Consider the following 16,613-nt stretch of genomic DNA (forward strand, 5'->3'; position numbering starts at 1 on the left):
GTGAAATGCAAACAGGGGACACAGAAAGGGCTGAACTCCTCAATGCCTTCTTTGCCTCAGTCTTCTCCAATAAAGAAAACAGTGCCCGACCTGAAGAATTTGGAGCAAATGATTCAGCAGAGGAAACACAGCCCAGAATAACTAAGGAGATAGTACAAGAATACTTGGCTAGTTTAGATGTATTCAAGTCTCCAGGGCCAGATGAACTGCATCCAAGAGTATTAAAAGAACTGGCAGATGTGATCTCAGAACCACTGGCAGTCATCTTTGAGAATTCCTGGAGAACAGGCGAAGTCCCGGCAGACTGGAGGAGGGCAAATGTTGTCCCTATTTTCAAAAAGGGGAAAAGAGAGGACCCAAATAATTACCGCCCAGTCAGTCTGACATCTATACCAGGGAAGATACTGGAGCAGATCATTAAGCAAACAGTCTGTGAGCACCTAGAAAGGAATGCTGTGATCACCAATAGTCAGCATGGATTTCTGAAAAATAAGTCATGTCAGACTAACCTGATCTCGTTTTTTGACAGAATTACAAGCCTGGTAGATGAAGGGAACGCAGTGGATGTAGCCTACCTTGATTTCAGCAAGGCATTTGACAAGGTGCCCCATGATATTCTTGTAAAGAAGCTGGTAAAATGTGGTCTTGACTATGCTACCACTCAGTGGATTTGTAACTGGCTGACTGACCGAACCCAAAGGGTGCTCATCAATGGTTCCTCTTCATCCTGGAGAAGAGTGACTAGTGGGGTGCCACAGGGTTCTGTCTTGGGCCCGGTCTTATTCAACATCTTTATCAACAACTTGGATGATGGACTCGAGGGCATCCTGATCAAATTTGCAGATGACACCAAACTGGGAGGGGTGGCTAACACCCCAGAGGACAGGATCACACTTCAAAACGACCTTGACAGATTAGAGAACTGGGCCAAAACAAACAAGATGAATTTTAACAGGGAGAAATGTAAAGTATTGCACTTGGGCAAAAAAAATGAGAGGCACAAATACAAGATGGGTGACACCTGGCTTGAGAGCAGTACATGTGAAAAGGATCTAGGAGTCTTGGTTGACCACAAACTTGACATGAGCCAACAGTGTGACGCGGCAGCTAAAAAAGCCAATGCAATTCTGGGCTGCATCAATAGGAGTATAGCATCTAGATCAAGGGAAGTAATAGTGCCACTGTATTCTGCTCTGGTCAGACCTCACCTGGAGTACTGTGTCCAGTTCTGGGCACCACAGTTCAAGAAGGACACTGACAAACTGGAACGTGTCCAGAGGAGGGCAACCAAAATGGTCAAAGGCCTGGAAACGATGCCTTATGAGGAACGGCTAAGGGAGCTGGGCATGTTTAGCCTGGAGAAGAGGAGGTTAAGGGGTGATATGATAGCCATGTTCAAATATATAAAAGGATGTCACATAGAGGAGGGAGAAAGGTTTTTTTCTGCTGCTCCAGAGAAGCGGACACGGAACAATGGATCCAAACTACAAGAAAGAAGATTCCACCTAAACATTAGGAAGAACTTCCTGACAGTAAGAGCTGTTTGACAGTGGAATTTGCTGCCAAGGAGTGTGGTGGAGTCTCCTTCTTTGGAGGTCTTTAAGCAGAGGCTTGACAACCATATGTCAGCAGTGCTCTGATGGTGTTTCCTGCTTGGCAGGGGGTTGGACTCGATGGCCCTTGTGGTCTCTTCCAACTCTATGATTTTTGAAAAGATTCATCAGTCTAATTTGTGGAGCATTTTCTTTTTTTCTGGCAGTCTCTTGAGCCTGCTGGTCCACTGGGAGAAAACTCTGAAAGCAGCCATAAAGTAATGCCTTTTCATTGTTGTCAACCAAAAACTGAAGAAGTGAGTGATTTTCCACAGCCCTCAGATTTACCTTCAGGCTGGATACCAAGTGGGGAGAAGACGATAGCGAAGAGAAGGACTAGGTAGAAAGGGAAAACCCTTGATTCTACAGTCAAAGAGTCATCGCTCCTGGGGCATAGATTTTCCAAGGGAGAATAGTCCTTGCTTCTCTTGCCTCTTACAGCCTTTGGTGCAGTGTAAGATCCCTGTCCACCAATCATGGCTTTTAACAAAGACTTGAGCACCACCCTTTCTGTTTCATTTTGTAGAACAACTGCACAATTCTTAGCTGGGGAGCGTTTTCATCACACGCATGCCTGCATCCTTTTCTCTCCCGTCACTCTGTGCCCTTCCTTTTCTTTTGTGTCAAACTTGAAAGCTCATTCTCTTGTGATTTCAGTCCCTAACAAAGGTATTGGTCTCCTGTTACTGCTAGACTTACCAGTCAGCAGATGGTAGTCAGGGGTGTATCCCCTCTGATAATGGAAGTGGTACACAGCCTTATCCTCCAAGAGTGATTAGCTGTGATTCCTGCATTGCAGGGGATTGGACTAGATGACTCCTGGGGTCCCTTTCTTATGGTTTTATGGATAAGCTGTTGATGAACAGCTGCTTCAATGAGGTGTCACAGGTAGCTTTTGGCCACTGGGTGGGGCTGTGGCTTTATTAGACCGAAACCATGCTCATTAGCAGGAAGGGATCTAGACATGTCTCCTGTTCCGTGCTTGATTGAAGTCACAGCATCTCCTAAAAGACAGCTAGAATGAAGAAAGAGCAGCCCGGTTCTAAATTGCTGGGAAGCAGATTTCAGGCCACATGCAGCAGGAACTTCCAGATGGTGAGAGGTGTTCAATAATGGCCAACGAAGGAGAGCTTTCCACTTCCCAGGGCAGCTTGTTCTATTGCCTGTTCCTGCAGCTGCCTGTCTCAGCAGGGCAAGAGCCAGCAGAGGACTTTGGGTGAGTTGCAGGTGGCTGGAGCCAGGATCCTGAAGGAGGAAGGGATGCAATCCTTAGAGCGGATGGGGCTGCAGGGAGAGAGGGCAGGAATGGCTAGGATGCTGCGGGGGATTCAAGAACCCATTGGAGGTTCTGAGGCATCACAGCAGTGAGGAGGAGGACGGTAAAGTTGAGAGGCAATAGTCTCAGCGAAGGGCAAAGCCTCCAGGCATTTTATTCCCAGGAGAAGCTGGAGGCAGGGGTGGACTTTGGTAATATGGCAAAATTGATGACAAAATTTGGTGCCTCCCACTACATATTTCTTATTTTCATGCCCTCTGCCCTCTCACTTTCCATTCTGCGGCCCCTCAGCTCACCATCCTAAATCTGACATTTCTGGAGGTTAGCTATGCAGCTCAGTGTTAAGCTATGGGACTCCCACTGGTGTCAGGGATGGCCACCAACCTAGATGGCTCTGGAAGAGGTTTGGACAAATTCATGGAGGACAGGGCTATTGATGGCTACTTTAGCAGGGTAGGAGAGCTGGGCGGGGGGAATCACATCTGGCAACCAATGCGGCCCTTTGGTTTCAGATAGTACATGGGCAAAAGCCCAAGGCACAAATTTTCATAGCCCTCTAGCGGCTATGGTGGCTCATTTACCAGAAGTAATGCATTTTGTGTTAACTCTGAAAGTGCATACTCGCTTCTGACCAAACTAAGCCTCCTAGAGCACAACATAAATCAGAAGGCAAGTTAAATGTGCATAAGATGTGATTGTACCATATTACTATTCCTGGGCAACTGCCTTTTTCCATAGCTGCAACACTAGAAGAGAAAAAAGGGACAAGAGAGAGGGTGCCTCATTGAGAAAATATTCTGTATTTGTTGGTCAGAGATTCGGAGTGTTGACTATTGCCATGGAAGCTCCTCCAGAGCTCAAATTAGGCCGCAACCATCCACCAAGACAATTTGCCACCTGTAGCAAAGGACAAGATGTCGCCTACCTTCCTTGTGCAGAAGTTGGCTGAGCTGACAGTTGTCTCTTACGCCGGTGCTTGTGACAAGACAGCAGGCTGGTTGGGACTGGCAGCTGCGTCCCCCAACACCTCCGCCTCTGAATAATTGGCACATGAGGCAGCTGCATCACTTTGCCAAACAGTAGTGCCGGCCTTCCACCCAACTCCCAGCAGTGAAAGCAAATCCCAGCAAGTGAGGTAATGGATCATGTTTTATCTATGTGTTCAAATGAAGCTCTCCGCCATCTTCTTCCTCTTCAACCCCAGCTTTTTGACCCTCGCCAGCGCCGATTCCGGCTTGTGCTTCTTGGGCTCCCTCAGCTGCCTGGCAGCTCCCCCGCTGATGGTGGAAGCTCGGAAGGAGCCGGTGAGCACGGAAGCTCCCTCCATCTCCTTTTCCCTCCGAGGGCAGCAGCAGGCCTGCCCGCTCTCTGTCCGGAAGTGCATAGCGAAGAAGCCGTAGATCAGGGGGTCAAGGCACGTGTTGAAGAGGCCAAAGAGGAAGAGAATGTGGCTGAGGGATGGGGGCACCTGCTCCCTGGTCAGCATCTCCGGGGAGAACCAGTACCACAGGCCGAGCAGGTAGTAAGGAGTCCAGCAGACGACGAAAGTCAGGACGATGACGGCAGACATCTTGAGGGTGCGCATGCGCACCCGAGGAATGTTGTTGTAGGAGCGGCGGAGGTGGAACTCCCTGGACTTTGGTGAACCTGGAGGAGGAATAAGACATTGGTGAGAGGCAAAAAGTAAAGGGTCTGGGGGAGTTGAGGAGTTGGAACATCCTGGCTGTGAGTCCTGCAAGACCTGCTCCCTTCCTTGCTGGCCTCCTTCCACCTTGGAGAGCAGGTCCCTGCCTGCCTGACTCCAGCTACATATGGTGAGGCTGTCAAAGAACCAGAAACCATCTTAGAATGCCTCTGGGCTCTTGGGGTGGGGTATTGTTGAGGGTTTTTTTTTTAAAAAAAAAATTCATTTTGTTTTTCAAATTAAAATTTTACAGTCACATGTGCAACGTACAACATAAAAACAAGATTCCAAGGAATCTCTTGGACTTCCCTCCTCCCCTTTGTGGGTCCTATTGCTAGTCATTTCCTTCTGCATCTTTTATGATAATCCAAAATATTTTACCTCTCCATTGTGTCCAAAATTCACCATGAAACTACAAGTGATATTCCAATCCTACTATTTACAATGGTTTTTAAGGTAACTTATGAATTTCCCCCATTCCTTCTTAAAATTTTGCTCTTCCTGATTTCTGATTTTTCCGGTCATTTTGGCATAATCCATCAACGTGATCTGCCATTCTTCTGTGGTAGGAACTTTATCTTCGTTCCATCTCTGGGCCCAGAGTTGTTGCGGGTTTTTTGTTGGGGTCACAGTTGGAGATGCTTAATTGATACTAAGATTTGCACCTTTATTTTTAAAACTTATGGGGGGGGGTTGTTTGATTTTCTTGTGTATGCTTTGATCCGGTTTTATTTCTTGCATATGACTGTTTCTGTTCTATTTTTTGTAACTCTGTAAATCCTTCTGTGCTGTAAGCCACCTTGAGCATGGTTTTAAATATGGAAAGGCAGCATACAAATAAACAGGGAGGAGAGGGCTTATCAATGGCTACTAGCCTTGATGGCTGTTCTCTACCTCCACCAATTGCAGGAGGGGAGGGTTCTGTGGTGCTCAGGTCCTGCTTTCCAGTTCCCCCGGGTTTCTGGTTGGCCACTGTGGGAACAGGATGCTGGACTAGATGGGCAGTTGGCCTGAACCAGCACGCTCTTCTTATGTTCTTATTAACAATTACTATTTATTATTAATTGAATTTGTGTACTGCCCTATACCCGGAGGTCTCAGAACAAAATCAAAATATAAAGCACTTTGCTATGATTAAATGGGCACAAGATGTTGGACATAATATTATGTTTGCTGACTGGGAACAGTTATGGACCACAGGTATGAAATTTACGGCATGTAATGCCCTAAGAGAGAATATTATGAAAATGATATATAGGTGGTACATGACACCAGTCAAGCTTGCAAAAATCTATCATTTGCCCGACAATAAATGCTGGAAATGTAAAGAAACTGAAGGTACATTCTTTCACCTTTGGTGGACGTGCCCAAGGATTAAGGCTTTCTGGGAAATGATATATAATGAACTGAAAAAGGTATTTAAACATACCTTCTTGAAGAAACCAGAGGCCTTTCTCCTAGGCATAGTCGGCCAATTGGTGCCAAAGAAGGACAGAACTTTTTTTATGTATGCCACAACAGCAGCAAGAATACTTATTGCAAAGTATTGGAAGACACAAGATTTACCCACTGTGGAAGAATGGCAGATGAAGCTGATGGACTATATGGAACTGGCAGAAATGACTGGCAGAATCCGAGACCAGGGAGAAGAGTCGGTGGAAGAAGATTGGAAGAAATTCAAAGATTATCTACAGAAATATTGTAAAATTAATGAATGTTAGAATGATGTTGGATAGTAATTAAGTGGTTTCCAGCTGTAATGCTTTAAGGGAATATGAAAAAAGGGTTATAAATAGCCAAAAATCAAATATTATTACTTTTAAAGGATTTGCTGAACCAACAGATTGAAGTGGAATACAAAAAAGGGAGGTATGAGGAGGTCCGGGAAATAAGTCAAAGGAAAATAAGTAATGGAAAATCTGTGTGTTTTTAACTATTTTTATTTTGTACTTTTGTTATTTTTTTTTTCTTTTCATTTTTATTGTAATATTTTAAAAAAAATCTTAATAAATATCTTATAAAAATAAAATAAAATATAAAGCTACAAAATATATAATGAAAATAAAAACAACCCATTAACACCCCCACAAAAAACCCACATATTAAAAGGGCACATGATGTCAATCAAATCAAAGGCCTAGTTAAAAAGGAACACTTTTGCTTGGTGCAGGCGTTGCCAAACTTGGCCCTCCAGCTACAACTCCCATCATCTCTAGCTAACAGGACCAATGGTCAGGGATGATGGGAATTGCAGTCCCCAAACAGCTGGAGGGCCAGGTTTGGCCATGCCTGGTGCCTAAAGGTGTATAATGAAGATGCCAGGCAAACTTCCCTGGGGAGAGCATTCCACAGACAGGGAGCCACTGCAGAGAAGGCCATCCTCTGGACCTCTCCGGAGCCACAAATCCTTAGACTTCAGCTCCCATCAACCCTGACCAAGGACAATCACCCACCCCTTCTGGGGAGGTACCAGGAAGATAGTTGGCGCCCTGCAGGTTAACCTCACCGCAAGCTTTCTTCATCTTTCTCGAGATCTCCACGAAGATGCGGGAGTAGCAAAGGACCATGATTAGCAGCGGCAGGAGGAAGAGGCAGGAGAAAGTGAACATATTGTAAAGGGTCTCCTGCCAGTGAGCCTGGAAGCTCCCTACGGTGGCGCACTGGATGAAGTAGGTGGGCTGAGACCGGCTGACAGTGTGGAAGACAAACACCTGGAGACAGGACCGGGGGGGGGGGGAGAGAAAGAGAGAGATCCATCAGAGTGCTCAATCATCTAAAAAAATCCAGCAGGCATCTCAACGTAGTGGCTGCATTCACACAGCAGTTAATTCCATTTCTCCAACTGTTAATTCCCAGATTATATTTGGCTTTCACACAACTGTAAAAGCCACATTTGGAAAATTAACGGCTTAGCATCCATTTCCATTGGATTTGGTGGCGGGGGGGGGGGGGAAAGCATTTACAGCCCCCCTTCACCCGGAAAATCGTGGGAGCAAAGTGACAGAATCTGGGGCAGGATACCAGCATGTGGATCTTTCATGTTGTTTTTGTGGGGGAAGAGAAGCAGGCATTGCGGAAAGCATAGGAGACTAGCGACATCCAGTGTCACACGTCTGAAGTTTGGCTTTATGATAATTCTTTATTGTCCCATTATCTATGGGTTGTTTTTAGGCGCAAATAATTAATATATAATTCAATGTCAATCCCCTCTTGGAGAAAAGCTATATACTTTCTTTTTATTTTAAAATCCGGAGAAAATAGCATTGGACAACAACCAGCATTGCACCAGTGAGCATAAGATGAAACCTGCTGGATCAGGCCAAGGGCCCACCTAGTCTGCCATCTTGTTGTCACAGTGGCCAATGAGATCCCTGACCGCCAAGGTCTTCCTAACCTACCTCACAGGGTTGTTGTGGAGATTAAAGGAGAAGCGGGAAGAACTGAATTTGCCACCTTGAGCTCCTTGGAGAAAAGGATTGGATATAAATGCAAATAATGCATATATATATATGCCAATAAAATAAATAGCACCTACCTGAGGTAACGCTAGAACCAAACTCAAGACCCAGGCTACAGACAACATGACCTTATTCTTCCTCTTGGCCTCACTGACACTGAGTGGGTGCAAGATGGCTGCCCTGCGGTCCAGGCTGATCACCACAGTAACGAAGGCCGAGGCGTACATGGCCACAAGTTTGAGGAACATGAGAAACCGGCAAGCCAGGTCACCAGCATACCACTGGACAGTGACATTCCATGCTGCATCCAAAGGCATCACCACAAAGGTCACCAGGAGATCGGCAGCCGCCAAGTTCATGAGGAGAATCCGGAGGTGAGGCCTACGCTGGTACTTCTGGGTGACAGTCCAGAGCACAGCAATGTTGAAGCAGGCGGAAGAGAAGAAGAGGACCACCGTTATGGCAACGCGGACTTTGGCTGCAGTTGAGAAAGTGGGCAGTTGGAAGACCTCCTCTCCCGGAACACTGCCGTTGGTGGTCCCCCCATTGGACAAGAGCTCCTCTAGGCCGTTGGGTTTCCATTGACTTTGGTTGGACGCGATGGGTAGCCCAGAACCCACCATCTTGCTGAGCTTCATCTGGGTGGTGGTGGTGTTCATTGGGCCAGTGTCAAGCTTTCCCGAGATGGAGATGGTGTCCTGCCCCAAACAAATACACGGATCCTAGTTGGATGTGGGGTTCCCAGTTGGGCTGGGCCCCTACCAGTTCCCAGGGAAGCCCTTCTCTTCCAAGACTGGGGCAGATCTGGCAGGTATAGGGCATGGTTCCCTTGTTCAGACAGAGCTTGAGCTACCCAACTCTGCTCCAAATCGAATGGTGGCAAGGTGTCCTTTCTGTTGGGTCAGCTGACCAGCTACACCTTGCTGCCAGGTGAGACCTCTCTTTGGGAGGTCCAGAATCCCTTGTCTTTGATTTTTGTATTTCCAGTCCCAAATACTCTATTAAATAGAAGAGATTTGTCTACTTAATGCAGTTCTAATGTTGTGGCCATGTCAGGAACACACAGTTCAGTCAGTGGCCAAGATGGTGGCTTCTCAAGGATTTCTCTGTGGTTTATCTGGCCTCCGGGGGAACAGTTCACAGCCCACACATTTCTTTTCTCTTCAGGGCAGTTTTAGTGCCTCTTAAAGCACTGAAGAAGGAGAGCACAGCCCAAGGACCTGCAGTGGGGACAGAATACAGATCAGCTTAGTTCTCTTTGCCATTTCCACCACTACCACCCTGCTCCCTCCTTCCAGGGGCATTTTAACATGTTGCCTAAAAATCAGTATCTAGTGAATTTAACTTTTACGTTTGCATATGCCGGGATTTTGACTTAAAACTTTAGGTCTTGAGGGACACATTTTAATCATCATCATCATCTCTTGGGACAGTATCCAACAAATTGGGGATATATTTTTGTTGTTGTTTAGAGAAAAGGCAAGTAAGAGGTGGCACGCTGGAAGTGTATAAATTTATTTGTTTCATAACTTTCTTTACCAACCTTTGCTGGAGGATCACAGGGAGGTGTGCAATAGCAAAACACAAAAATACATAACATAGTAACAAAACCATCCACTGCGGGGAATCAAGAATGATTCTCCTGGTGCCTAAAGTTATTTAACAAAGGTGTCAAGATTCCACAAGCAGGGAGCCACTGCAGAAAAGGCCCGTCTTTGTGTTACCATCGTCTGGACCTCATGTGGATGAGTCAAACGAAGAAGGGTCTCAGATGATGAATGCAGGGTCTGTGTCAGTTCATATGGGGAGAGGTGGCCCTGGAGGTATGGTCCTGAGCCATTTAAGGCTTTATTAGGTTCAAAAGAGCACTTTGAATTGGGCCTGGAAACTAATTAGCAGCTATTGCAATTGGGCCAGGATTGGTGTAATATGCTCAAACGGCAGACATTAGGCTGCCCCTCTCCAGGCCACCAGCCGAAGCTGATGGAAGGTGCACCATGCCACAGAGACCACCTGACCTCAAGCGACAGCAAAGGATTCAGAAGTACCCTCAAGCTGTGAACCTGCTTGTAACCCCATCAAAAGCAGGCAACCTCTCATCTATCTGGTCTAGGGAACTGCCCACTAACATTGCCTCAGGCTTATCTGGACTGAGCTTCATTTTGTTGGCTCTCATCCAGTCCAGGACTTCGACTGCCTCACCTGCAGATGTAAAGGAAAAGCAGAGCTGTGTGCCATCACCATATTGCTGACAACATGTTTCAGAATTCCAAAAGACCCCGCTCAGCAGTTTCAGGTAGATGTTAAACAGCATGGGGGATAGAATGGAACCCTAAGGAACCGCACATTGAAGGCTCCACTGGGCTGAAGAGCACTCCCCAAGCATGGCCATCCAAGAAGGACCAGAATCACTGCAAAGCAGTGCCACCTACCCCCAAATCAATCGCTTCAGAAGGATACCATGGTCGACGGTATTGAAAGCTGCAGAGAGGTCAAGGAAAATTAATGGGGACACATTTCCCCGTCTCTCTTCCGACAGAGGGCATCGTACAAGGTGACCAAAGCAGTTCCTGTGCCAAAATGAGGCCTAATAAACCCCAACTGAAACAGATTTAGAAAATGGGTTTCCTTGCAGAGTGCCTGGACCTGCCATGGCATGGGATGGCAGAAGTGGACAGAGGAAAGTTTTGTGTCTCAGAACACTAGAACTTGTGGACATCCCATGAAGCTGAACGCTGGAAGATTTGTGACAGGCAACAGAACACACTTCTTCATATGCAGTTTCAATAGTTAAACTTTGGAACTCGCTGCCACAGGAGGCAGCAATTATTTTCTTACGAGTTTTATTAATCTTTTTATTTATTAAATTTTATGCCACGTCAGACTGTCGGTCTGTCTACCTCAGCACTGCCTACTCTGACTGGCAGCATCTCACTTGGTTTTCAGTCGGGGAGATGGCATTGGGAATTGAACCCAGGACCCTGTGCATGCAAAGCCTGAGGGGGAAGAAAGCCTGATGCCCTGGAGATCTGTTGCAAGGTTTCCTGGAAGGGTGCTTCCTTCCTACGTTCTATAATCAGATACCTCTTTGTGTCTTCCCCAGTTCCTAAACTACCCATCCTGTTGAACGAAAAAATTAATAGACTCCCAATTAAAATGCAACGCCCATCCTTGAGGTTTTGTCGCAGACACTTCACCCTACCTGCCCACACTGGCGCTTATTTTTAGCTTAGCTGCTGTGGTTTCTAGCTAGCCAGCTGCTGATTTATTGAGTGCAGCCGGAGGAACAATGGAGAGAAGCCTGAGATAAGAGGAACAAGATGGGCCCTGAGCTATTTCCAGCAGCTCCCAGTGGGTAGCCAAGCATGCAAAGGGGATACCTCTTTTCCTTCCCACCTGCCTCCTCTTTGCCAGGGATGTTTCCTGAGAAGAGTTCCAGTGGCTGCGAATCCTCATCAAATGTTGGGCTGAAATGAGCAGGTGTTACAGGAATTCTAAGGTCTTATATATATAAAAAATAAATGTACAAGGCAAACACGTAAGTATATAAACCACGTGTCTGAAATAGTGCAGGAGAACAATCCTGAAGCCATTTTGACTCTCCCAAATTGACCTCAAATATTTCTCTGCAAAGTGGAAGGAAATGGGAAAAGCTTTCCAATTGTCTTTGGGCTGTAGGAGTTTACAACTCACTGTAAATACAGTCTGGCAAGTATCTGTTAAGCTGAGCACACTATCGATATGCGTAAGAGATTCAGGAACTAAGTATTTACCATCTGAAAGGAATGGCCAGGCTACCCAGAAAAGGCAATCAGATAAGGCATTATTCGGTATCCTGGCAGACAGGAGAGAAGCAACACACTCAAATTTCTACTGGGGACCACCTCTTTCTGTGATGTATGTATGATGTTTTGGGGGGTGGTCTTGAGCTACAGGGTAGGCAATTTCAAAAGTCTATACAGCGGTACCTCGGGTTAAGTACTTAATTCATTCCGGAGGTCCGTACTTAACCTGAAACTGTTCTTAACCTGAAGCACCACTTTAGCTAATGGGGCCTTCTGCTGCCGCCGCGCCGCTGGAGCACGATTTCTGTTCTTATCCTGAAGCAAAGTTCTTAACCTGAAGCACTATTTCTGGGTTAGCGGAGTCTGTAACCTGAAGCGTATGTAACCCGAGGTACCACTGTATAAGAGCTTGCACACCAATGATCGGGGTTCCTCTCCTCCCTCCTTGCGTGAGGTGAGCAGGGGACCCTGTAGCAACAGTTTAATAAAAATCATGCTTACTAGCTGCTTTGCTTCTCAATATTCTCCGGCTGGCCTCTGTTATTTTCCCCTACTGATAGTAAACCTACATAAGGACTCTTTACGGGCTCTTGGATACCCATAAGGGTTAAAGGAGCAGTTTTTTCTTATAACAAAGGGAAGCGGGAAATCCTGCAAGAGGATACAGACACACCCTCCCAAATGCAGACATAGCTATGTTGCTCTGCTCACTTCAGCCTCAAAGAAAAAAAAGATACTGAGAGATGGAACAGGTCCAGAAAAGGAAAACCAAAATTATCAAGGGGATAGAGAGAGACTCCTCAATGAAGAAAGGTTGTGGTTGTCTGAGACTTCTCAGATTAGAGGAAAGGCAAACAACAATACATGGCATGGAGAAAGCGAAGAGAGATTTCCCTCCGCTCTCATAACTAGATCTGGTGAACATCCAATGCAGTCCTTCATGTGGCACATCGTTAAACTATGGAACTCCCTCCCACAGGATCCAGTAGCGGTCACCAGCTTGGATGTCTTTAAAAGAGGATGGGGACAGATTCATGGAGGACAAGGCTATTGATGGCTACTAGCTATGATGGCTATGCTTTGCTGCCACGGTTGGAGGCAGTAACGCTTCTGAGTACTGGTTTCTGGAAACCACAGGGAGGGAGAGCTGTGCTCCAGTGCTCAGGTCCTGCTTGCAGGCTTCCCCCAGGGGTCTGGATGGCCCCTGCGAGAACAGGATGCTGGACTAGATGGGCCTCATCCAGCAGGGCTCTTGTGAGTGCCTTGCAGTCATTGCTTCTCATAAAGCTTGGTTTCCGGGCCCTTGATCATCCTGGTCACCCTCCAACTTGTCCGTATCCTCCTTAAACTATGGTGCCCACAGCTGGACTCAGGGTTCCATGCAGGGTTTGATCAAGGCAGAACAGAGTGGCACTATGACTTCCCTTGATCTGGATGCTGTTTTCCTGTTGATGCAGCCTAGAATGGCATTAGCTTGTTTTGCTGCTGCATCACACTGTTGACGCATGTTAAGCTTGTGGTCTGCTAAGACCCATCCTTTTAATGTGTTCTGCTGTCCAGCCAGGGGTCCCCCATCCTTTTATTTGTGCATCTGGTTCTTCCTGCCTATGTGTAGAACCTTACGTTTGTCCCTCGCATCTCCAGGTAGGAAGGACTGCTGTCTGAGACTCTGGAAGCTGCTGCCAGTCAGTGTCAGGCATACTGAGGTGGATGGACCAAGAGTCTGACTCAGTCTAAGGCAGGTTTTATTGGAGGCGAATTTTCCCTGGCGGCAGACGACAGAACCACAAGACTGATGCAAAATACTCAGACAAGAGTTTTATTACTGCTATACAAACACAAAGCATGTGGGTGTTCTCTTTCTGCAGGCAGTTGCAAACTGCAACTTCTTCTCTCTTTATACACATCACCAGCTGTGCCTAATTAGCCTGGAAAACCACACCCAGAACTCATAGAAAATGTCCTTAAAGTTATCTGCACCCTTTTCCTGTTTCATGACGAATGATACCTAACAGGTTTCTATAATTCTAATAGCCCCAAAGGGGTGGTGCTGGTATGAAAAGATAATAGCTTGATCTTCCCGACACAACTTTCAGGCTCTCATTGACTGCAGAGTATCCATTCTCTGTACCCAAACCATCTGATTTTTTTACTCCCCAACCTGCCCTTTTTTTTTTAATAGCTAACCTGACGAAGAATGCAGCAGCAGCAGCGCTCAAAGGCCTGAGATTACTTGGTCCCTTAATTATATTTAGGGATGGTGGGGAATTGGGTTGGTTTCACATTTTAGTGTGACCTTACCTGATTTGCACTTTCCAGAACAATGTGCAAATCCAGAACTCTGCTACCTTTCAACGCTTCACATTTCCTGAATTCTGCAATGTGGGTTTTCCAGCCAAAAATGTGGATATTAGGGCAATGCATACTTAAGAGCAGGTCATAAATTTAATAGTGGTGGCAGTAATAGTAGTGAAAATAGCATTATAATAATAAAAATTGCTTGCAAAAATATTAGGAGAAATGTGCAACAAAAGTTGAGAGTAATTGAAATCCACAGATCTGGCCACCCTTAGTTCTGCTGTGCTCCTGCTTTTTTTATATGAACTGCAACAAGCATCCACCAATGTACATGGCACAGGGTTGTCCATTTTTTCACCCCCTCTAGGTAATGAAAAAGCTGAGTCAGCCCAAGCTCCCATGCCCACTAAAGGCCACCAACCTTCAAAACTGTGGTGCCTTGGACCATCACCAAAGCATGTACAGAGCGCAGAATGTATTTTCACCTAGAAACGGGACCTAAAGGCAAAGTGCCTCTGAGCATGTGCAGAACACTTGTTCTCTATTCAGGGAACCAGCTTTCTGGAATCTTTTCATCACAACGTCAGGATTCATTGTGATCTGTGCAGCAGAAAATAGGCAGTTTTGAGCTGCGCAGGCAGTTGCACCCTCGATTCTCAGACCAGAATCTGATATTTATGGGTGAAGAATATTGGGGGCAGGACACCCTTCAGTTAGGGATTCTTTAACTGTGATTCCTGCATTGCAGGGGGTTGGACTAGATGCCTCTTGGAGCCCCTTCCAGCTCTACGAGTCTCTGACCCAGGAATGCCAAAAAGGTGGCCCCTTTGTGACAACAACCAAAACTATGTGAGGGAACTCCTAGGTGGTCATAATAACCCCTTTCACCAGTACTTCGTACATCCAGTTGGAGCACTCACACTGAACTGGGGGGAAAATGGGGGAGATGGGCCGTGGGACCCCTGAACCCTCCCGGCAGTTGGGGTGCTCAAGAATTGCCCCAAGCCCCAGAAAAGCCATGCGCACCATACTACCCTTGCAGAGCCCTCCATGTGCGAGGTTTTCGAACCAAAAGCGACCCACATGTGACCCACCAACATCCCTCCTGCCCATCTTTGAGCCGTTTCTTCGGAAAGCCACGAGTGGGTCAGGTTATGCTCCCCCACCCCAATCTCTTTCCCTAGTGGGGTGCCCACAGCCACTGTCCCCGCCATCCCCATGGCTTTCCTCCAGATGGGACACTCGGCCTTACTCACCATCCTTTTGCTCTGCTCCTTCCGCAGTTCCATGGGCTGCTGTTGCTGCAGAGAAATGGGGAGGGGGGAGGAGAAGAGAGGGAGGGAACCCTTCCAAGAACAAGGCAGGGGGGCTGCTGAGTTCCTCTCTATCCCCTTAGTTCCTCTGATGCCAGAGGTTTGCTTTGGGGGCTGTGTCGTGTGCCCGATGCCATCGCGGGATAGCAAGTGGCCGTGGTGGATTTCCAATGTTACAGCCTTGGTGGAGGTCACTGCAGAAGCAGCGCTGCTTCCTTCAGTGTCCTCCTCTCTCTCCCTCTCCTCCCTCCTTCCCTCCCATCTCCACCTTTTCTATTTAAAGGTGCCACTTTCTTTTCTTTTCTCTGTCCCTCTCTAGCAATCCAGACACAGCGCAGATGGCCAGCAACCCAAGGGGGCGGGGGCTTTTCTCCCAGCCTCCTCAGTCTGTTCCCACTGGGTACCAGATGCCAGCTGATCACTTTAGGACACAGTGCAGAGAAAACTCTCTGCTTTGCAAAGGGCCTCTTAGGCTTCTCCAGCACGTTGTTTAAAAGCAAGAATTTGTTGCAGACAATGGCCAGCTTCTAACTTTCTTCGGCATCCTGGGAACTGTTGAGCGACACCAGGGAAGCGCAGCGGGCAAAGGTCGTGAGCCGTGGGTCAGGGCTGATGTGGCAGCTCGCATCTCATGGCAAATTCATTAAAGGCCGTCTTAGATGCTGGAGCAGCTGGCTTATTTTCAACCCTGAACTTGCTGGTCTCACATGGCGTCCCCTTTGGGCAGCCATGAGTATTGCTTCCATTGTGAAGCACTTGTTTCTATGTACAATATGGAGGTGCCGCAGCAGCAGCTGATCCTAAGCCTCTGCTGCCTTGTGGGACATATTCGGGAGAAGAAAAGCCTAAGGAGAAAAGCCTACAGAAATCCAGAGCGGAATCCCTAAGGATGGCGTCCTGTACTCCTCCTTCCGGAGACTCTTGGTGCCAAACGTATACAGTGGTACCTCGGGTTACAGACGCTTCAGGTTACATACGCTTCAGGTTACAGACTCCGCTAACCCAGAAATAGTACCTCGGGTTAAGAACTTTGCTTCAGGATGAGAACAGAAACTGGGCAGCAGCAGCGGGAGGCCCCATTAGCTAAAGTGGTGTCTCAGGTTAAGAACAGTTTCAGGTTAAGAACGGACCTCCGGAACGAATTAAGTTCTTAACCCGAGGTACCCCTGCTCTGCTTTCCTTTGGACCACATCAGCCAGGCCGAGGC

The 16,613-nt window shown here is 47.1% G+C and overlaps 1 protein-coding gene across 2 annotated transcripts; it reads right to left on the reverse strand.

The window, feature by feature from the left end:
* Positions 1-3,649: 3,649 nt before the first annotated feature.
* Positions 3,650-16,249, reverse strand: LOC308465762 (gonadotropin-releasing hormone II receptor-like). 2 transcript variants are annotated; one of them, XM_080985972.1, is made up of 5 exons: positions 15,350-16,249; positions 14,592-14,693; positions 8,088-9,230; positions 7,059-7,263; positions 3,650-4,515 (listed from the first exon to the last, which is right to left on the reverse strand). In XM_080985972.1, the coding sequence occupies exons 3-5, from the start codon at positions 8,667-8,669 to the stop codon at positions 4,031-4,033; spliced, it is 1,272 nt and encodes a 423-aa protein (XP_080842098.1). In that variant the 5' UTR covers positions 8,670-9,230; positions 14,592-14,693; positions 15,350-16,249; the 3' UTR covers positions 3,650-4,030. The 2 variants fall into 2 exon arrangements, with proteins under 2 accessions (XP_080842098.1, XP_080842097.1); XM_080985971.1 differs by lacking the exon at positions 14,592-14,693.
* Between the last annotated feature and the right edge of the window lie 364 nt (positions 16,250-16,613).

This window comes from Podarcis pityusensis, assembly GCF_964106645.2.
Source record: "Podarcis pityusensis genome assembly, chromosome: 16".
Classification (NCBI taxonomy): Eukaryota; Metazoa; Chordata; class Lepidosauria; order Squamata; family Lacertidae; genus Podarcis; species Podarcis pityusensis.

Bases quoted from the DNA above. Each gene is read 5' to 3' on its own strand.
- LOC308465762 (XM_080985971.1), bottom strand. From the start codon at position 8,669: ATGAACACCACCACCACCCAGATGAAGCTCAGCAAGATGGTGGGTTCT. The intron at 7,264-8,087 runs GTAGGTGCTATT...TCCTGTCTCCAG, and splicing joins TGGTTCTAGCGTTACCTCAG to GTGTTTGTCTTCCACACTGT. The intron at 4,516-7,058 runs GTGAGGTTAACC...TTCCTCCTCCAG, and splicing joins AAAGATGAAGAAAGCTTGCG to GTTCACCAAAGTCCAGGGAG.